A 22,844-nucleotide genomic window follows, 5' to 3' on the forward strand; every position below is an offset into this window, starting at 1 on the left:
GTCACTGATCTGAAGGCGGCCAGTTAATGCTGGACGCTAGCCAACGTGAAGCTGAGCCAATGGCCTCTTGTAATAAAAGCAGTGTAGACGAAACACAAAGAAGCCTCAAGGGCGTGTTTACTTTTACAACTATTCCTCCTATGCTTCTAAGAAAAATTAATCAACTTTGCGAATCGTCTTTATTAAAAAATAATCTAGCGTTTTGTGTATGCAGCTCCTCTGCAGACCAATGTATCCGCATGGATACAACAATCACACATTGTGTGGACTACATTCCCTCTGCCCTATTGTCTTGCAAGGCTGCGGTCAGAAGACGATGGGGCAGATACATCTGAAGGATCAGACTACACAGTGTTTGTAGTCTGTCGCCATGGAGAAACATTGGTCTGCTTAGGAGCTGTAGACCCAAAACGGTAGGAGATCTTTCATCAGAGCGATTTTTATCTTAGTGTCTGCTTCTGATTTCCATCAGGTTTTGTCATGTAAACTTATTTTCGGAGTCAAATCATCGTCCACATCGATGTCAAAGTTCAGTATATAAACATATATTCGTAGATGTTGGACCGTTTAGTGATTTGGGCTGGGTCTATCCAAAAAACATCTAAAAAGTTAACGCATCTCGATAATTGGGATCCAGTTTCAAGGGGGTGCATGTAACGTGTTTCACAGGCAACGACTGAATAGGACCGCCCACTGGACTCCTTAGCAAGGATAGAAATTAAAAAATGTCAGTTATACTGAATCATTTCTCTATAAAAGTACAGTATATATATTAATCTTCTCCACCCTCAGAGTAGAATGCACACATAATGTGAACAGTTTCATATAAATAATAATATTCTGTGTACCTGCAGCCACCACTAGGGGGAGCTCACAACAATTCGATGTGAATAATGACTTTATATCCCCCTAGTGGCCACAGAAAGAATTTCAACCCTAAAACTTGGACATCCAACGAAGCCATAGAGATACATCACCAGTATGAATTATTGTCAACAGCCCCCGCTGTTTTATCGTAATTTCTCTCTGTCGTCCTTCTTCCAGATGGCTCGGTCTATCTCTTCGTGGTGAATCATCCTCAATTAAAGTCCGTTATTGAGATATTTAGATTCGTACAGGAAGAAAATTCTCTTATCCATCTGAAATCAGTGAGACATGAACTTCTCAACAGGTACAGAAACAGCTGAAACCCAGGAGATTTCAAAAAGTGGCGCATGAAGCGCCATAAAAATGTTGTCCCGTCCCTTTATTCCAATCACTCCCACGAACCTACAACATTGGATCACAAGTAATGCATGTGACCTCCTTATACACAGCCAAAATGTATACAGACACCAAACCAGAGCCCTAAAATAAAAACAGATCCCAGAACAGATGCCTAAACACAGACCCCAAACCAGACCCCTAAATAAATACAGACCAGACTCCTCAAACATTTGTGAAACATCAAACCACAAAGGGACAAATAGTGAATGATCACAAAATAAGGCATGATGTTACAAATACAAAGTGTGGTTACGGAATACCATGCCCAACTTAGGCATAGTGTAGCGCCATGCATGAACCCCACAGTGGAGGAATCCCCCGTTTATATACACTGCTCAAAAAAATAAAGGGAACACTCAAATAACACATCCTAGATCTGAATGAATGAAATATTCTCATTGAATACTTTGTTCTGTACAAAGTTGAATGTGCTGACAACAAAATCACAGAAAAATCATCAATGGAAATCACATTTATTAATCAATGGAGGCCTGGATTTGGAGTCACCCCCAAAATTAAAGTGGAAAAACACACTACAGGCTGATCCAACTTTGATGTAATGTCCTTTAAAACAAGTCAAAATGAGGCTGAGTATTGTGTGTGGCCTCCACGTGCCTGTATGACCTCCCTACAATGCCTGGGCATGCTCCTGATGAGGTTGCGGATGGTCTCCTGTGGGATATCCTCCCAGACCTGGACTAAAGCATAAGCCAATTCCTGGACAGTCTGTGGTGCAACGTGACGTTGGTGGATGGAGGGAGACATGATGTCCCAGATGTCCTCAATCGGATTCAGGTCTGGAGAACGGGCGGCCAGTCCATGGCTTCGATGCCTTCATCTTACAGGAACTGCTGACACACTCCAGCCACATGAGGTCTGGCATTGTCCTGCATTAGGAGGAACCCAGGGCCGACCGCACCAGCATATGGTCTCACAAGGGATCTGAGGATCTCATCTCGGTACCTAATGGCAGTCAGGCTACCTCTAGCGAGTACATGGAGGGCTGTGCGGCCCTCCCAAGAAATGCCACCCCACAACATTACTGACCCACTGCCGAACCGGTCATGCTGAAGGATGTTGTCGGACCCTCATACCACCCTCATGGAGTCGGTTTCTAACCGTTTGTGCAGACACATGCACATTTGTGGCCTGCTGGAGGTCATTTTGCAGGGCTCTGGCAGTGCTCCTCCTGTTCCTCCTTGCACAAAGGCGGAGGTAGCGGTCCTGCTGCTGGGTTGTTGCCCTCCTACGGCCCCCTCCACGTCTCCTGGCGTACTGGCCTGTCACCTGGTAGCGCCTCCAGCCTCTGGACACTACAATGACAGACACAACAAACCTTCTTGCCACAGCTCGCATTGATGTGCCATCCTGGATGAGCTGCACTACCTGAGCAACTTCTGTGGGTTGTAGAGTCCGTCTCATGCTACCATGAGTGTGAAAGCACAACCAACATTCAAAAGTGACCAAAAGATCAGCCAGAAAGCATTGGTACTGAGATGTGGTCTGTGGTCCCCACCTGCAGAACCACTCCTTTATTTAGTGTGTCTTGATAATTGCCAATAATTTCCATCTATTGTCTATTCCATTTGCACAACAGCATATGAAATTGATTGTCAATCAGTGTTGCTTCCTAAGTGGACAGTTTGATTTCACAGAAGTTTGATTTACTTGGAGTTATATTCTGTTGTTTAAGTGTTCCCTTTATTTTTTGAGCAGTGTATATATACCCCATACGAAAGCATTTAAATAAATTCAGAAGCAGGACCCCTATAAAGAAAGATACCTAGATCCTCTAAATTAATGCAGCCCCCAGACCAGAACCCTAGATAAATATAAACACCTTAAATTAATACAGAACCCTAAAATAAAAAAAACTACAGACTATAACCCCTAAATAAATACAGACCCAATAACAGATCTACTAAAAAAGTACAGACCCTAGACCAGGCCCCTAAATAAATGTAGAACCCAGACCACAAGTTTGACACAAGTACAGACCTCAGACCAGACCCTTAAATAAACACAGAGACCAGACCCTTAAATAAACACAGACCCCAGACCACAAGTTTGACACAAGTATAGACCCCAGACCAGACCTCTAAATAAACACAGACCCCAGACCACAAGTTTTATGCAAGTACAGAACCCAAACCAGACCCCAAAATAAACACCGACCCCAGACCACAAATTTGATGCAAGTACAGAACCCAGACCAGACCCCTAAATAAATAGAGAACCCAGACCGCAAGTTTGAAGCAAGTACAGAACCCAGACCAGACCACTAAATAAACATAGACCCCAGACCAGACCCCCAAATAAACACAGACTCTAGACCACAAGTTTGACGCAAGTATAGACCCCTAAATAAACACAGACCACATACTTGACATCTGCACTTCCATATTATAGCTGTTAAAGGAGATATTCAGGATTAACACAAAAAAAAATTTCTCATTTCCAAAACAGCGCACTCTTATACATAGGCTGTGTCTGGTATTGCAGCTCTTCTTCATTCAAATCAGTGGAACACAGCAAGCAATACCAGACATGGCCATTCATTGAGAGTGGTGCTGTTCCTGGAAAAACATCCTGACCATCCCCTGTAACTGTTTTTTACTTTTTTTCTTTCTTTAGTGTTAATGATATCGTTGCCGTTGGGCCAGAGAGCTTCTACGCCACCACCGATTACTACTTTGACAGCATCTCCATGAAAACTGTGGAACTTGTGATTGGATTACGATGGACCGGCGTCGTGTACTACAGCCCCGGGGGCGTCAGAAAAGTGGTCACAGGATTCTATAGCGGCAATGGAATCGCCATGTCTAATGACAAAAAGTAAGTGATCTCCTTCACTGTTATAAGAGCGGCACCCAAAAAGTAAAGTCCAGCAAAACTAACGTTACTCTCAAAATATGTCATGTGGTTCTCCTTCTCCGGCAATTACACGGCAAAACGGTTTTGTCTAACCCGTCTGTTGGCAACGGCTATGATGTGTATTAGGATTTTTTTTAATTATTTCATAATTTGGGTTTTTATTTGCGTAACAGTGAAAGCAGTTAAGTAAATGCCGTACTGTTTTACTGTGACATTTGTGTCTTGTTCTAGATTTCTCTATGTTGCCGATGTGACAGCTCACACCATTAATGTCTACAAGAAAAATAAAGATTGGACCCTCACCCCAATAAAGGTAAAACTATAGATCTGTCTGTTGTATATAGATATTTATAATCCATATATATCATATCTATTTCATGTTTATCTTCATGTCTATTATCTATATATCATCTATCTATATATATTATCTTACTACTATCTATCTCTCTATCTATTATCTATCCCTCTATCTATCTATCTATCTATCCCTCTATCTATCTATCGTCTATCTATTATCTCTCTCTCTATCTATTATCTCTCTCTCTATCTATCTATCTACAGTTGTGCTCAAAGTTTACATACCCGGCAGAATTTTCCCTTTCTTGGCCTTGTTTCAGAGAATATGAATGATAACAAAAAAACTTTTTCTCTGCTCATGGTTATTGGTTGGGTGAAGCCGTTTATTGTCAAACTACTGTGTTTCTTAAATGTTAATGACAACCAAAAACACCCAAATGACCCTGATCAAAAGTTCACATACCCTGGTGATTTTGGCCTGATAACATACACAGAATTTGACACAAATGGGTTTGAATGGCTACTAAAGGTAACATTGGGTCACCCAGGGGGAATATAGGGGACTCGATACCCGGGCCTTTTACCTTGTTTAGGAGGTCACGGCAGTCGGCTCCCGGGCCCGTACTCTGGGTCTCTCTTTAAAAAGGGGTTTTAGTGTACAATTTGTCTCGTGACGCCACCTGTGGTTTCCAGTAATGGTTACCAGCGCTGCTGCAGACCTTCGGGGGGGTGATGGGATGGCAGATGGGATGTTTCTGCTCCCCACAGGTGGAGCGGGCCCCCGGGGCAGGGTAGGTGCAAATGGTGGTGATGCTGGGGCTTGTAGTGCAGGAGAGATGGCGCAGCAGGAGTAACTGACAGAGACAGGGGATTCACTTCAGTACCTTTACTGGTGCGGTTGTCAGGTACGGTCCAGGGTACTCGGTAGGTAGGGTGCACTGCAGGACTTCTCCCCAGTGAGCGCGTATAAGGCCTCCTGGTCCGTGTCTCCCTCTCTCTAAGCTCCTGGCCAGCCTGCAACTGGGCCTAGCTTCTGTGTCGTGCTGTTCCTTCACCTGTCGCTTGGTAGTAGGACCTTTTTCTGGCAACCACTATTCCTGGACGCCGGGGCCTTCGTGGTTCCTAGTCCTGTCAAGGGTTTAGCTTCAGGTCGACCAGGGACTTGTAGTCCTCCTGGTATGCCGGTGATCCCTACTGGGTATAAAGGACCCTGTAGGCGCGGACCCGGTGTCCGGTTTGTGTCTTGGGGTGAGCCTATGATGCTCCCCTGCCCCCTCAACTCCTCTCTCCTCTCCTCTTTGCCTCCGGCCACACTCGGGGCCCTCAAAACACAGCAGCAGACGTGCTGCTTCTTCACTGCTCTCAGTGGCAGCACACTCCTTGAACAACTAACTGACTGCCTGGCTCTACCCTCCATATATATATCCCTATCTGGGCTCTCTCTGGTGATATGAGGTGGAAGGGTGGAGGTGTCTGCATGTAGTGAGGGCCTCTTGTAGAGAAGTCCGTCCATGCACCCTTTTGGGTCCTGTGGTACCTGTGTACAGCAGGGTGCCACAACATCCTCACCTTTGACCTGTTTGCTTGTAATTAGTGACTGTACATAAAAGCTGAGAGTTTCTGGGATCCAGACAGACTCTTGCATCTTTCATCCAGCCACTGACGTTTCTGGATTTTGAGTCATGGGGAAAGCAAAAGAATTGTCAACGGATCTACGGGAAAAGGTAGTTGAACTGTATAACACAGGAAAGGGATACAAAAAAATATCCAAGGAATTGATAATGCCAGTCAGCAGCGTTCAAACTGTGAATAACAAATGGAAAATCAGGGGCTCTGTAAAAACCAAACCATGGTCAAGTAGATCAACAAAAATTTCGGCCACAACTGCCAGGAAAATTGTTCGGGATGCAAAATAAAACCCACAAATAACATCAGCTGAAATTCAGGACTCTCTGAAAACTAGCGGTGTGGCTGTTTCAAGATGCACAATAAGGAGGCACTTGAAGAAAAATGCGCTGCATGGTCGAGTCGCCAGAAGAAAGCCATTACTGCGCAAATGCCACAAGGTATCTTGCCTACAATACATCAAACAGCACAGAGACAAGCCTCAAAACTTCTGAAACAAGGTAATTTGGAGTAATGAGACCAAAATTTAACTTTTTGGCCACAACCATAAACGTTACATTTGGAGAGAGGTCAACAAGGCCCATGATGAAAGGAACACCATTCCTACAGTAAAGCACGGAAGTGGATCGCTGATGTTTTGGGGATGTGTGAGCTAGAAAGGCACAGGAAACTTGGTAAAATTTGGAGGAAAGATGAATGCAGCAGGTTATCAGCAAATACTGGAGGCAAATTTGCACTCATCAGCCCGGAAGCTGCGCATGGGACGTACTTGGACGTTCCAACATGACAGCGATCTAAAACACAAGGCCTAGTCGGCCTGTCATTGGCTACAGCAGAACAAAGTTAAGGTTCTGGAGTGGCCATCTCAGTCTCCTGACCTCAATATCATTGAGCCACTCTGAGGAGATCTCAAGCGCGCAGTTCATGCTGGACAGCCCAGGAATTTACAGGAGCTGGAGGCTTTTTGCCAAGAAGAATGGGCAGCTTTACCATCTGAGAAATTAAAGAACCTCCACAACTATCACAAAAGACTTCAAGCTGTCATTGATGTTAGAGGAGGCAATACACAGTATTAAGAACCGGGGTATGTGAACTTTTGATCAGGGTCATTTGGATGTTTTTGGTTGTCATTAAGATTTAAAAAGAGAAAACACAGTAGTTTGACAATAAATTGCTTCACTCAGCCAATAACCATGAGCGGAGAAAAAGGTTTTTTGTTATCATTCATATTCTCTGAAACAAGGCTAAGGGAAAATTCTGCCGGGGTATGTAAACTTTTGAGCACAACTGTATCTATCTATTATCTATCTTCTATCATCTATCTATCCTATCATCTATCTATTATATATCTATATATTATCTATCTATTATCTATCTATTATCTTTTTTTTATTAAGTACTAGCAGGCAGGTATTGCTACCTACCTGTTGTACATGGCGCCGATCTCTGCTGGCACAGAACGTTCACATACCACTCCAGTGACTTCCGCTGACGTCATGTTGACAGAGCAGCGGCCTCTCCTCCGCTCTGCTCTGTTGACGGGGTATTACTGGTGATTTCATGCTGATTGACAACTGGTTCCCCGCTACCTAACTGCGGGCTGTCAATCAGCATGATGTCTGCAGTCAAGTCTCATCGACAGAGCAGTCCGGAAGAAGAAGAGCTGCTCTGTTGACGTGGAGCAGCCAAATCGCCTGCAGGAGCCGTCAATGACTACTCTGTGCAGGCACCAGGTAGAGCAGGCAGGTAGTTGCCTCTATTAGCAACTACCTGCCTGTTAGTTTTTACGCTTATAGTAAAAATAAATAAGATAGTGCTGGACAATCTCTTTAATCTGGGCGAGGAACAGCCAAACTCTGCTACAAAGGAGAGGTTTTGGAAGTTTCATATCACAAGTTATACATCATAGAAAGACTGAGCACGGCAACAAGACACAATGTAGTTAGACTGCATCAGCAAGGTCTCTCCCAGGCAAAGATTTCAAAGCAGACTGGAGTTTCATCATGTGCTGTTCAAGCTCTTTTGAAGAAGCAGCAAGAAATGGACAAAGTTGAGGACTGTAGACCCAGTGATCGGCCAAGGAAACTTAGTGCAGTAGATGAAAAACACATCATGTTACTTCCCTTTGAAATCTGAAGATGTCCAGCAGTGCCATCAACTTAGAACTGACGGAACCAGTGGGACCAAGCTGCACCCATCTACTGTTCGCAGAAGTCTGGTCAGAAGTGGTCTTCATGGAAGAATTGTGGCCAAAAAATCCAGACCTTCTACATGGAAACAAGTGACTAAACTGTATATGAAAACATAGGAATTGGGGTGCAGATAAATGACAGCAGGTTCTGTGGACTGACGAGTCAAAATGTGAAATATTTGGTTGAAATAAAAGGGAGTTTGTCACCGCACGGCTGGGGAATGTCATGATGAGGGTCTGCAGGAACAGTGGAGATCGGTGGAGGGTTCTGCAAGTTTGTAGTTGGATTTCAGTAAATAGAGTTGGTGATCTTCATAGTTGAGAAATCCAGGCAGATACTTATCCATCATGTAATACCACGAGGGAGACATCTGATTGGCTCCAAATTTATTCTGCATTTATTCTACTTTTGACCTTAAAATAGCAAAATTTGTCTGTTCCTCACCCAGATAAAGCTTCCTATGCAGTTGTTTCTGTTTCAGTTTAATAACTGTATAACAACCTACATATGGAAATAATAATCATTATCACCTTTTTGGTAGAATTGATTATTCATACACCCGACTATAATCCTACAAAACCTCCTGACTGAGTACAATTACCTAGAAGAACTGATGGAGGCAAAGAGCGGTCACCAATTGATGGGACTTAGGCCTCATTCAGACGTCAATTCTTTTCACGTGTGAGAAAAACTGACTGAATTTCAGCAGTGATTTCAGTCAGAGTTTGGTCCAAGTTTCTCCAGTTTTTGTTGTACGTAAAAAAAATAAAGCTTCACCTTATCCTATCTAATGCTCCATTTTTTTCACACGGAGCCATTGACTTGCGTTGCTGATTTTTATCTGGCACTTGGATCAATATTGGACACGTCAGCGTGATTTTGGGAGGCCTACACGATCCACAAAAATGAACGAGGCCTAAGAGTTCTCTTTTGTTCATCTTCTTTGTCATTTGTTAATTGATAAAAAGAAACTATAACTTTATGTCTGTTCATATCTATCCATCTGTCTTCACATTAAACTTCACATTTTTTTTATTATTTTTCTTTCTTTTTTTTGTATACAAGGAGGTAGATCTGGATACACTTGTGGATAACCTGTCGGTGGATCCCGTCACTGGGGATATATGGATAGGAGCTCATCCAAACGCGTACAAGCTCTTTATATACAACTCAGAAGACCTCCCCGGCTCGGAGGTCAGTGATGACATCTACAAGTCCTTCATTGGTGGTCACCCCGAGGGGAAGTCAGGCAGTTGCTAAGCGACATAATTGTCCACGGCCTACAAATATGCCAAGGAAGGGGCAGCACAATCATTGCTGGTGGGAAGCAGATGAGCCGGAAGCAAAGGCCCCGGCTATAGGTTAGATTAGCTCCCCCACTGAAATAAGTTACATTAAAGTGCACCCCACGACGATGGTCATATTCGTATTAAAGGCACAGTATAAAAGCAGAACAAGTACCCCCTACATACGGTCTTTGTTGCCCATAGCAACCAGAGTACAGCTTTAATTTTTCCAAAACCTTCAGAAATAAATGCTGCATGGTGATTGGTTACTATGGGCAACGCAGACAGACAGTTTTGATAAATCTTTCACAGGATGTTCCCTATGGGGTTCAGGTACCACAGTCTGAGTGCAAAGTAATAGCAAAAGCATAACAGTAAACAGTACCCTGAAAATATATATGTGCCCCCATAAGAGTATATAGTACCCTGAATATATATGTGCCCCCATAACAGTATATAGTACGCTGAAAATATATATGTGCCCCATAACAGTATATAGTACCCTGAAAATATATATGAGCCCCATAACAGTATATAGGACTGTAAAAATATATATGTGCCCCCATAACAATATATAGTACGCTGAAAATATATATGTGCCCCATAACAGCATATAGTACCCTGAAAATATATATGTGCCCCCATAACAGTATATAGTACCCTGAAAATATATATGTGCCCCATAACAGTATATAGTACGCTGAAAATATATATGTGACTAGCCCAGGGGATGGGGGTGACTCGGTACCCGGGCCTTTGCCTTTAGGGATATCGCGGTGGTCGGCTCCCGGGCCTGTACCCTGGGACACTCTTTAAAAGCGTGGATATTTGTTAATTTTATAAAGGTTCGTGACGCCACCTGTGGCTTCTGGTGAGAATCACCAGCGCTGCGCAGTCCACTGAGGCTGGTGGTAAGGCAGCTCGATGGTATAGCTCCCCACAGGTGGAGCTAGGCCTCAGGGCAGTGTATGAAGGAGAATGCAGGACAGACGAGACCCAGCCGGGTCCGAGCAAGAACAGGGACAGACACGATAGTCACTTCAGTACCTTTTACTTATGGAAATTCAGGCACGTCCCGGAGCACTGTAGGGTGAAGGGTGCATGTCAGGATCCTCCCCAATGAGCGGGTTTTCGGCCTGTTTCTTGCTTCTGCATAGTAAGTTTCTGACCTGCCTGGAGCTAGGCCTAACTTTGTCTCTGTCCTGCGCTGGCTGACCTTGTGGTAGGGCCTTTCCTTGGAATACACGCTCTCGGCCTATGGGGCCTATGTGTCTCCTGGCTCTGTTACGTATCAGCTCTTTAGCGATCCTGGGACCTGTAGTCCCAGCGATTCCGGTTATGTCTTATAGGGTCATAGAGATCCCGGTAAGCTTCGGACCCGGTGTCCGGTTACTGCTTCGGGGTGAGCCAGTTAAGCTCCTCTGCCCCCTGTGTACTACTCTCCACTCGCCTTCGGCCTACTCGGGCCCTCACTAGGCTATACACACTAACGGCAGCTTGCCGCACTTCACCGATCTTATGGCGCCGGCACAAATAAAGCTCACTACTCTGAGCTACAACTGAGTCTTGGTTTGGATAAGCTCCACTGCAGGATAGCAATTGCAGGAGCTGGAACAGGCTTTTGTCCTCTGAGGTAACTCTTCTCAGACTGTACTGGACTCACTGCTAAACCAGAATAGACTAACTGCTGCCTGGCTCCACCTTCCCTATTTATCTATCCCTAACAGGCTCCCTCTGCTGGTCTGAGGTGGAAGGTGGAGATGTGTGAATGGTTATGGGGGCCTCATGTGGAGGAATCCATCAATGCACACTTCTAGGATCTGTGATACCAAGCGCAGCTGGGCGTCACATATGTGCCTCATAACAGTATATAGTACCCTGAAAATATGTATGTGCCTCATAACTGTATATAGTACCCTGAAAATATATATGTACCCCATAACAATATATAGTACCCTGAAAATATATATGTGCCCCAAAACAGTATATAGTACCCTGAAAATATATATGTGCCCCTTAACAATATATAGTACGCTGAAAATATATATGTGCCCCTATAACAGTATATAGTACCCTGAAAATATATATGTGCCCCATAACAGTATATAGTACCCTGAAAATATATATGTGCCCCATAACAGTATATAGTACCCTGAAAATATATATGTGCCCCATAACAGTATATAGTACCCTGAAAATATATTTGTGCCCCCATAATAGTATATAGTACCCTGAAAATATATGTTCCTCCATAACAGTATATAGTACCCTGAAAATATATGTTCCCCCAAAACAGTTGTAATGCAGCGGCTTGCTGCATTGCCAAAATGTCTGAGGGGGTGTGTTCTGGCTGACCATGTACCTCCCCTTCAGGTGACTGATCACATGACTGTGGCATCATCACAGGTCCTGTACGCACAGAGGGATATATATATATCCGGTTGGTTTTTGAAAAGCTGTGTGTCAAGAGACCTGATCCCTGTGTCTGGGACACCATTAGCCCTGGAAGGCACGTGGCCTGGAGACCACGTCTGGTGAGCCTTAAACCACAGCTTTGGAAGAACAGAGCTGATGGAAACAGCTAGACCCGGCAAAGGTAAAAGACGGTGCTTGATATGGACATTGATGTTCTTACCTTGCTGAAGTCTGTATCTGAAGCCCAGCGGGCATAGCTGCCACTGAAAGGCTCTAGGATATTACGTGTGTGACATTCCTGCGAGCCACTGAGATGGACTATGTTATAAGCAGTTTATGATGTGTAATATACTGCTGGACTTCATATTACCGGAAAATGTTGCATGTGTGCTTTAACTGACCCTGAACATGATCAATAGCGCTACCTCACAATTGGTTAGAGAATGCGGGTAACTGCAGCCTGGTTGCAAGGGGTAACGGCCCAGGACGACGAACGTGAATGCAAGTGACTAGCCCAGGGGGATGGGGACGACTCGGCGCCCGGGCCTTTGCCTGGCCTTGGGGATGTCGCGGTGGTCAGCTCCCGGGCCCGTACCCTGGGGTCAGCTTTTAAAAGGGGATTGTTTACGTTTATGAAAGTTAGTGACGCCACCTGTGGTTTCTGGTGAGAATCACCAGCGCTGCAGCAGTCCACTGAGGCCGGTGAAAAGGCAGCTCGATTGTATAGCTCCCCACAGGTGGAGCTAGGCCTCAGGGCAGCGTACAGAGAGGGGGATGCAGTACAGGCGAGACCCAGCCGGGTTAGAGCAAGAACAGGGACAGACACGATAGTCACTTCAGTACCTTTTACTGATGGAAATTCAGGCACGTCCCGGAGCACTGTAGGGTGAAGGGTGCATATCAGGATCCTCCCCAATGAGCGGGTATAGGACCTCCTGTTTCTTGCCTCTACGTAGTAAGTTTCTGACCTGCCTGAAGCTAGGCCTAACTTTATCTCTGTCCTGCACCGGCTGACGTTGTGGTAGGGCCTTCTCTTGGAGTGCACGCTCCCAGCTTACGGGGCGTATGTGTCTCCTGGCTCTGTTACGTATCAGCTCTCTGGTGAACCTGGGACCTGTAGTTCTCCAGGGATTCCGGTTATGCCTTACTGGGTCGTAGAGATCCCGGTAAGCTCGGACCCGGTGTCCGGTATATGTTTCGGGGTGAGCTGGGTAAGCTCCTCTGCCCCCACTGCTACTAACTTTCCACTCGCCTTTGGCCACGCTCGGGCCCTCACTAGGCTACTCACACTAACGGCAGCTTGCCGCTCTACACCGATCTTATGGCATACCTTAAGCTTACTATTCTGAGCTACAACTGAGTCTGAACTATGCTTCACTGCAGGCGGACCTCGCTCAGGCTTCTCTACTGCAGGAACTCTCTCAACAGACTGAACTGCTTAGCTCCACCTTCCCTATTTATATCCCTAACGGGCTCCCTCTGCTGGTCTGAGGTGGAAGGTGGAGATGTGTGAATGTTTATGGGGGCCTCTTGTGGAGGAATCCGGTAATACACCCTTCTAGGATCTGTGGTACCAAGTGCAGCTGGGCGCCACACAAGCATCTGGCTGTGGCTCGGTGGGGCCACGAAGATTAAAGCATCTGGCTGTAACTCGGCGGGGTTATGAAAATTGTCGTCACTCTCAAACCTGGTTTGCTGTGGCTCGGCGGGGTCACGAAGATTAAAGTATCTGACTGTAACTCGGTGGGGTTACGAAAATTGTCGTCACACTCAAACTTGGTTTGATGTGGCTCGGTGGGGCCACGAAAAATTTTCCGGGGAGAGCGGTCTTAAGTTTCTGGTGTGAACAGTGTGCTGTGATGGCTATGAATGGAGCAGTATCCCCAGCCTCAATGGAGAAAGGGTTAGATGACCGGCTGCAAACCCTCTTCAGCAAAATAGAGTGTCCTGAAGAAATGCAGGCGCTGATAAGGATGGCTGTGAAGGGAGCAGAAAATGAGACTGAAGCTATTGAGCGATTAAAGTGCCTGTTAAAATCGCAGCAGGTATTTGGGAAACGACAACAGGACATGGTGCAGGAAAGGCTGGAGCTGTTGGCACGTTACAGAATGGCAACAGCGGACCATTCCTTGAGTTCTCCTGTGGCGCTGGCACTATCCCAGAGTGCCCAGGGAGGTAGTAAGATATGTTGTGAACTGGGTCCTAAGACTATCGCAGGCTTTTTTTTTTTAAAGTAACCCCTACAGATGTGATTGTTCAAAAGAGGGCGGAGTCTCAAAAGGGGGTGGAGCATACAAAACCAGAATTGGTTACTGGTCGTGTGTTGTTACCGCCTAAAAATGACAATTCGACCGTTGATAACTGGGTAGCTCCAGTAGAAGGGGTTGACATCAAAGTAGGAGGTGACTTGTTGGTCCACAACACCATGGGGAGTGACACAGACCCCACAGCTGACGGTGACACTACGAAAGTAGAAAGAGAGTTCAGTCAGGAGGAGTTAAACGAGGTGAGAAAGTCCCCCTCTCGTCGTCGAAGGTGCAAGGGCCACAAAAAAGTTGCTCCTGTAGCCTTTGCTGAAAGGGTAAATAAAGAAAATGAAATGCTGTGTGCCTTTATTCCGAGTGTGGATCCTCCTTTAGAAGCAGAGGAGATCTGGATGGAAGAGGAGGTGACGTTGCCAGTAGCAACCTCCGGTACAGTATCAGACAACAAAGAAGACCAGGAGGAAGAGTTGGATGCAGTTCTGCAGATTTGGTACAAGCAGGATGATCTACTGAGACAGAAGGTTGAGGAACTGACAGCCCTGAAGGGGGCGCTGAAAGAGGAGGTGGCCAATCATGACCAAGAGCTGGAGCCTGTCAGGCTGCAGTATCAGAGTGACGTGCAGCAACTAAGGAAAAACATGGAGAATGTGTCCCAGGACCAGCTGAGCCTGGAGTCTGAACGGCAGAAAATAAACCAGGTTGTGAGGAACTTTCAGTGAGAACTGGAGGAAAGCAGTGAGGAAATCAACCAATGGAAGGAAATGTTCCAGAAAAATAAAGAGGACCTCCGCAAAACCAAAGAGGAGGTTTTGCAGATGAAGCTTGAGAAAGAGGAGTCTGAAGATGAGCTGAATGAGATAAAAAATCGTTTCTCCCTGGTACAGTCAGAACTGAACCAAGTGAAGAAAGACTGTGGATGCGGAGGAAGCAGAGGTCACAAGAAAGGACGTGCAGAGATTTCAGGAGCAGGTGAAGCAGCTGATGCAGGAGAAGCAAAGGCTGGACGAGGGTCTACACCAGCGGGATAGGGAGCTATCTGCCTTAAAAGGGGCGCTGAAGGACGAAGTTTCTGGACGCGATCAAACCTAGAACAACTGCGCGAACAGTTCAACCGGGGGGTTGCGTGAATCCAAGAAGGAGTATGATGAATACAATAGGGACCTGCAACAAACCAAGAGAGACTATGAGGATCTCCTCAAGGTTAAGAAAAAACTAGAGGATGATAAGGCTGATGCAGAGCACATATGCGCCAAGTGATTGAGACCACTCTGCAGGACACCTGTGATGAGAATGATGATCTCCGCAGAACGATCCTAGGACTGGAAGCTCAGGTGAAGGAGCTGAAGATGTTCTGTGATGATCTCCAGAGGGCAGAGACGTGCCTTAAGGATAGAATCGGCAGGATGGAAGCTGAGCGGAAAAAGATAGAGGAGTCTATCGGAGAAGCCACAGACCAGGGTCAGGAGTTTGTCACTGGAGATGGGAGGTATGAAGCAAATACCTCCTCGAATAATGCGAGCTTGGATGATTCGGTGGATGTAAGAGCCGAGATCAAGGAGCTCAAGGAGACACTACAAGCCCATTTGAAGCAATAGAAGCTTGAGAGACTGGCTATCGAGAGCCGAGTGGGCGCATTGGAGACAGAGAGGGCTGAGAGAACTCTACTGATAAAGGAGCAGTTGAAGTGACGCGCCCCCTGGGCCATGGGGTACTCAGCAGCCGGGCCTCTGGTTGCCGGGGGATATCACGGTGGCTGGCCCGGTCCGTGATACCACCTGTGGAATGCGGCTAAGGGGTGCCGCCGCTGCGGAGCAGTCCTCTGAGGCAGATGGTAGGGACAGCTTGTGATGGAATGGCTCCCCACAGGTGGAGCGGGCCTCAGGGCAGAGTGGGGAATGTACTGGATGGTGGTGCAGGGGAGAGACGGCAGGACAGTCCCGGAGGAAAGACGGACACTCACACGGGGGTAAGCTTCAGTACCTTTACTGATGATGCTGCAGGCACCGTCCAGGGTACTCCAGGTGAAGGACGCACTTCTGGACTCTCCCCAGTGAGCGGTTATAGGGCCTCCTGATCCATTGCTTTATTGTCTAAGCTTCTGGCCTGCCTGGAGCTGGGCCTAGCTTGGTTACTGTCTCTCTCTGCACCTGCTGATCTGGTGGTAGGGCCTTCTCTTTGGAGATCACTCTCCCTGGACGCTGGGACCTCCGTGACTCCTAGCCCTGGTACTACAATCAGCATTAGGTGGACCTGGGACCTGTAGTTCTCCAGGGGTTCCGGTGGTTCCTACTGGGTGTAAAGGGGTCCATGTAGGCGTGGACCCGGTGTCCGGTATATATATCGGGGTGAGCTTACTATGCTCCTCTGCCCCATGAGTTCCACTCTCCTTTTCTCCTCGCCGTCGACCACACTCGGGGCCCTCACTACTTGGCAGCTGGCGTGCTGCGTCTTCACCGCTCTCTGAGGGTCGGCACGCTCTCTGCTCACTCTGAGCTGTGTTCCTCTCTGAACACTAAACTGAAACTCACTTCTGTCTGAGCTAACAACTAACTTCTCACTGAGCTGCCTAGCTCCACCTTCCCTATATATGTCCCTAACGGGCTCCCTCTACTGGTCTGAGGTGGTAGGTGGAGGTGTATGAATGTAGTGAGGGCCTCTTGTGGAGAAGTCCATCCATGCACCCTTCTGGGTTCTGTGGCACCAATGCGCAGCAGGGTGCCACAGAAGCAGGAAGAGCTTCAGAGATGGGTTGCTGAGAGGCGAGTAGCTGAGCTAGAGGAAGAAGTTTCCTAGCTCAGAGGTTGCCTGGCAAAGTACCAATCAGTGAATGAGGCTGCCTTGGAGAAGAAAAAAGGCAAACAAGTTGCACTTAATCCTTTATACCATGAGAAGGTGGACCTGAGGAGAGCTGAGGAAGTGTTAAAAGAAGATCAGTATGGGATGGAAAATGTCAAGAGGAGAATTCTTCAGTTCCTAGCTGTGAGTCAGCTCAGGGGAAGCATACAGGGTGAAGAATCTGAAAGTCAATTGTCCCTGAAACCTGAGCCAGATGATCGTTTGGAGACCACTTGTGAGACAGAAACTTCTCGGTACAAGTGCCTCATAGATGTACCCGAAGATTTGAGAGAAAAATGCACCAGAAAGTCAGTGCATGAAGAGTTTAAAAAGGCCGTGGGAGCCTGTAAGGTGTACTTGACCGCAAAAGCTAAACAGCTGGTGGTCCTGTCCACAACCGAAGTCACAGTGAAGAGGGTGGCTGTCCTAAGTGACATGCACTGGCGATGTGTTCACACGAAGCGGATTGTCCGGTTGAAGACGGAACAAGCCATTAGATAACTGGAGCTTATGAGAAAAGCTCAAAGTCTGCGGGAAGAAGTCATCTGGGTGCCTCATGCTCTGGTAAGAAAGCTCATTGGGAGAAATGGCCAAGCCATGCAAATGATGGTAAAGAAGTCTGGCGTGATGAAAGTAAGCAGTCCACATAATCATCAGGACTGGATACCGGATGAAGACAGCATGGTGTCATTCTCCGCTGTAGGAATGGAACAAAATCTTGCATATATACGAATGCTGATGGAGTGCCGAGTGACCTACTTGCGAGACGTAGAACAGTTGAATCTCACCAGACTGCGAAAGGAAAGACAGCGTCGCCTGAGCAGCAGAAGGTGGCAGCCGTCTATAAATTGTGAGACCAGACAGAGAAAGGGCCCTCCAAATAATAGAACGGCTACAGCAGAAGTTAAAGACCTTTCAAGATGTCCTGAGGATAGTGGGCGTGGGTTTAGAGGTAATGAGTCCTCTAGTAACTCAGGTCTGAGAGGCCCATACAAACAAACCAATAGAGTACGAGACAGTACGGAATCGGACCTGACCTTAGATACAAGGGCAAGTGAGTCGCACTGCTGAATTGACCGCTGGGAGCGAGGGAGGTCTGACATGGTTATGACTCGGTAATGTGACTTGACGAAGTTAGTGATAATGACAGATGGTAGGTCCCTAAGGAATGGGCTAATGTTGATGACTAATGTTCCAGGGGCTAAGCAGCACAAACGTCAAGTACATGGACTCTGTGTGAACCGTGGGTTATAATGTGATTGTGTATAGCATGTGTTCAATACCATGGGCTTGAACAAGAGGGGGAGGATATGTAATGCAGCGGTTTCCTGCATTGCCAAAATATCTGAAGGGGTGTGTTCTGGCTGACCACGTACCTCCCCTTCAGGTGACTGATCACATGACTGTGACATCATCACAGGTCCTGTGCGCACAGAGGGATATATATATCCGAATGGTTTTTGAAATGCAGTGCATCAAGAGACCTGGTCTCTGTGCCTGGGACACCATTACCCCTGGAAGGCACGAGGCCTGGAGGCCACATCTGGTGAGCCTTAAACCACAGCTTTGGCAGAACAGAGCTGATGGAAACAGCTAGACCCGGCAAAGGTAAAAGACGGTGCTTGATATGGACATTGATGTTGTTACCTTGCTCAGGACTGTTTCTGAAGCCAAGCGGGCATAGCTGCCACTGAAAAGGCTCTAGGATATTACATGTGTAACATTCCTGCAAGCCACTGAGATGGACGATGTTATAAGCAGTTTATGATGTGTAATAAACTGCTGGACTTTAGATTACCGGAAAACGTTGCATGTGTGCTTTAATTGACCCTGTAAAGTGAGTGCCCCTCAACATGATCAATAGCGCTACCTCACACAGTATATAGTACCCTGAAAATATATGTGCCCCCATAATAGTATATAGTACCCTGAACATATATGAGCCCCCATAACAGTGTATAGGACTCTGAAAATATATACACTGTGTGCAGAATTACAGTATTAGGCAAGTTGTATTTTAGAGGATTATTTTTATTATTGATCAACAACTATGTTCTCAATCAACCCAAAAGACTCATAAATATCCAAGCTTAATATTTTTGGAAGTTGGAGTGGGTTTTTTTTAGATTTGGCTATCTTAGGAGGATATCTGTTTGTGCAGGTAACTATTACTGTGCAGAATTATTAGGCAACTTAATAAAAACCAAATATAATCCCATCTCATTTGTTTATTTTCACCAGGTAAACCAATATCAGTGCACAAAATTTAGAAATAAACATTTCTGACATGCAAAAACAAAAACCAAAAAAATGAGTGATGAATATAGCCACCTTTCTTTATGATGACACTCAACAGCCTTCCATCCATAGATTCTGTCAGTTGCTTGATCTGTTTTCGATCAACATTGCGTGCAGCAGCCACCACAGCCTCCCAGACACTGTTCCCAGAGGTGTACTGTTTTCCCTCCCTGTAGATCTCACATTTTATGATGGACCACAGGTTCTCTATGGGGTTCAGATCAGGTGAACAAGGGGGCCATGTCATTATTTTTTCTTCTTTTAGACCTTTACTAGCCAGCCTCGCTGTGGAGTAGTTGGATACATGTGATGGAGCATTGTCCTGCATGAAAATCATGTTTTTCTTGAACGATACCGACTTCTTCCTGTACCACTGCTTGAAGAAGTTGTCTTCCAGAAACAGGCAGTAGGTCTGGGAGTTGAGCTTCACTCCATCCTCAACCCAAAAAGGTCCCACAAGTTCATCTTTGATGATACCAGCCCATACCAGTACCCCACCTCCACCTTGCTGGCGTCTGTGTCGGAGTGGAGCTCTCTGCCCTTTACTGATCCAGCCTCTGGCCCATCCATCTGGCCCATCAAGAGTCACTCTCATTTCATCAGTCCATAAAACCTTTGAAAAATCAGTCTTAAGATATTTCTTGGCCCATTCTTGACGTTTTATCTTATGTTTCTTGTTCAAAGGTGGTCGTTTTTCAGCCTTCCTTACCTTGGCCATGTCCCTGAGTATCGCACACCTTGTGCTTTTTGATACTCCAGTAACGTTGCAGCTCTGAAATATGGCAAAACTGGTGGCGAATGGCATCTTGGCAGCTTCACACTTGATTTTCCTCAATTTATGGGCAGTTATTTTGCGCCTTTTTTGGCCAACACGCTTCTTGCGACCCTGTTGGCTATTTGCCATGAAACGCTTGTTGTTCGGTGATCACGCTTCAAAAGTTTGGAAATTTCAAGACTGCTGCATCCCTCTGCAAGACATCTCACAATTTTGGACTTTTCAGAGCCCATCAAATCTCTCTTCTGACCCATTTGCCAAAGGAAAGGAAGTTGCCTAATAATTAAGCACACCTTATATAGGGGGTTGATGTCATTAGACAACACCCCTCCTCATTACAGAGATGCACATCACCAGATTTACTTAATTGGTAGTTGGCTCTTAAGCCTATGCAGCTTGGAGTAGGACAACATGTATAAAAAGCATCATGTGATCAAAATACGCATTTGCCTAATAATTCTGCACACAGTATATGTGCCCCCATAACAATATATAGTACGTTGAGAATATATATGTGCCCCATAACAGTATATAGTACCCTGAAAATACATACATGCCTCATAACAGTATATAGTACCCTGAAAATTTGTATTTGCCTCATAACAGTATATAGTACCTTGAAAATGTATATGTGCCCCCATAACAGTATATAGTACCCTGAAAATATATATGTGCCCCATAACAGTATATAGTACCCTGAAAATATATATGTGCCCCATAACAGTATATAGTACTCTCAAATTATATATGTGCCCTTATAACAGTAATCAGTACCCTCAAAACATATTTGTGCCCCCATAACAGTATATAGTACCTTGAAAATATATATGTGCCCCCATAACAGTATATAGTACTCTGAAAATATATATGTGCCCCATAACAGTATATAGTACCCTCAAAACTAATGTGCCCCCGTAAGGCTAAGTGCCCACGATGCAGAAATGCTGCACATTTTCTCCGCTTCTCCCTGGAAGGAAAAACATGTGCGGTTTTTACATGCGTTTTTCCTGCCAGGGACATGCGGATGTGAAGCGTTCTTCACTTGCATTTCCGCATGCAGGTTGTCAAGCGCTTTCCAAGCGATTTTAGCATCACTTGGAAAGTGCTTGACAATTTGGTCACACTATATAAATCCATGCAACCCGCATGGATTTATATAGTGTGACCAAGTTAATAGTTAAAAAAAGGAATAAAAATGGTAAAAAATAAACAATATACTCACCTTCCGTTGTCCCCCGGTCTCCTGTACAATGCGTCTGGTCTCTTGTACGGCTTGCGATGGTCTAAAAGGACCTGCGGCGACGTCATTTAGTCATGTGACAGGTCACGCGACCGAAGGTAAGTATAATGTTTATTTTTTTATTTTAAATTCTTTTTTTTACAGGTACTATGGTACCCGGGTCTGGATGAGAGCCTCCTCTTCTCCAGACCCGGGTACCATCTGCACATTGAATCGCTTAATATCCGCATGTGTACATGCGCAATGATAATCCGCAGCGAAAATTTCCACAGCATGTGCACAGCACATGCGGATTATCATTTGGGACCATGGGGCACGTATTACCAAGCATTTTTTAAGCGTTTTCGCTGCGGAAACTCCGCGGCAAAAACGCTTGAAAAACGCATAGTGGGCACGCAGCCTAACAGTATATAGTACTCTCAAAATATATATGTGCCCCCATAGCAGTATATAGTACCCTCAAAAGTAATGTGCCCCGTAACAGTACATAGTACCCTCAAAATATATATTTGCCCCAATAACAGTATGTAGTACCCTCAAAACTAATGTGTCCCATAACAGAAAACAGTACCATCATAATAAATAAGTTATTTTTTGTTCTTTTGTTCTCCACTTCAGGTCTTCCGTGTACAGAATATTCACTCGGATAATCCCATCATCACCAAAGTGTACGCGAACAATGGCTCGGTGATCCAGGGGTCGTCCTGTGCGTCCGTATATGAAGGGAAGCTCCTGGTGGGCACAGTATACCATCGAGCCCTCTTCTGTCAGCTGGAGTAACGCTCTTTACCTTGTGAAGGACGAAATGCCGCAACTGCTGTGAATTTTTTACTGAATGTAAACTGAAATAAAAACTCCATTTATCAAAAAACTAAGAAAAAAAATCTTTTGTTTGTGTAAATTTGGATAATAGAATGGTTTTCAAGGCAAAAAAAAAAATGGGGCCCAGTTCTCATGGTTTTGATTCATGCCACCCTACTTGGGCAAGTTCACGTTAGCCAAAGAGAAGGATGGCACCACCTGATTTGTCTTTTATGTGGCATGGAGATGTTTATGATTATCCATTCGCAAAGGTAGTCAACCGTAGATTACTTAATGCTGTAGGTCTCATAGGGTACCATAGGGGGCTCCACTAAAAACAGTTGTCTACTGTAAGGTTGTACAAATTGTAAAAAAGTGGCACAAGTGGGATTTGATGTTTTTTTTTTTGCCTGACGCCATCACTAGGGGGAACTCAATATATATGGATTTTATATAGTAGTTTATTCAAAGGTGTTGACCACAACTTTATATTGATGGCCTAGTCTTAGGTCATCAATATCAGATTGGTTGAGGTGTGACACCCGAAAGCCCCCTGGGCAACGATCAGCTGTTTTCCGTGCTGGTGTAAGGTGCCCCAGCGAGGTAGTCGTGGGCGAGCTGTAGCCCCCTCTCGCTCTGGCACCCTACAGACAATTGGTGTCCTCCCTCTGATGT

The 22,844-nt window shown here is 45.6% G+C and overlaps 1 protein-coding gene across 1 annotated transcript in view; it reads left to right on the plus strand.

The window, feature by feature from the left end:
• LOC141264170 (serum paraoxonase/arylesterase 2-like) overlaps positions 1-22,206 on the plus strand; it is a 35,428-nt gene extending 13,222 nt beyond the window's left edge. Inside the window, exons 5-9 of the mRNA XM_073676480.1 lie at positions 1,045-1,171; positions 3,901-4,101; positions 4,372-4,453; positions 9,321-9,449; positions 21,987-22,206. Coding sequence (XP_073532581.1) covers positions 1,045-1,171; positions 3,901-4,101; positions 4,372-4,453; positions 9,321-9,449; positions 21,987-22,148 — 701 coding nt within the window. The 3' untranslated portion in view covers positions 22,149-22,206. The remainder of the gene's footprint in view (positions 1-1,044; positions 1,172-3,900; positions 4,102-4,371; positions 4,454-9,320; positions 9,450-21,986) is intronic.
• The last annotated feature ends 638 nt before the right edge of the window (positions 22,207-22,844 follow it).

This window comes from Phyllobates terribilis, unplaced genomic scaffold (genome assembly GCF_046119375.1).
Source record: "Phyllobates terribilis strain yellow unplaced genomic scaffold, ASM4611937v1 Scaffold_4__5_contigs__length_816908805, whole genome shotgun sequence".
In the NCBI taxonomy this organism is placed as follows: Eukaryota; Metazoa; Chordata; class Amphibia; order Anura; family Dendrobatidae; genus Phyllobates; species Phyllobates terribilis.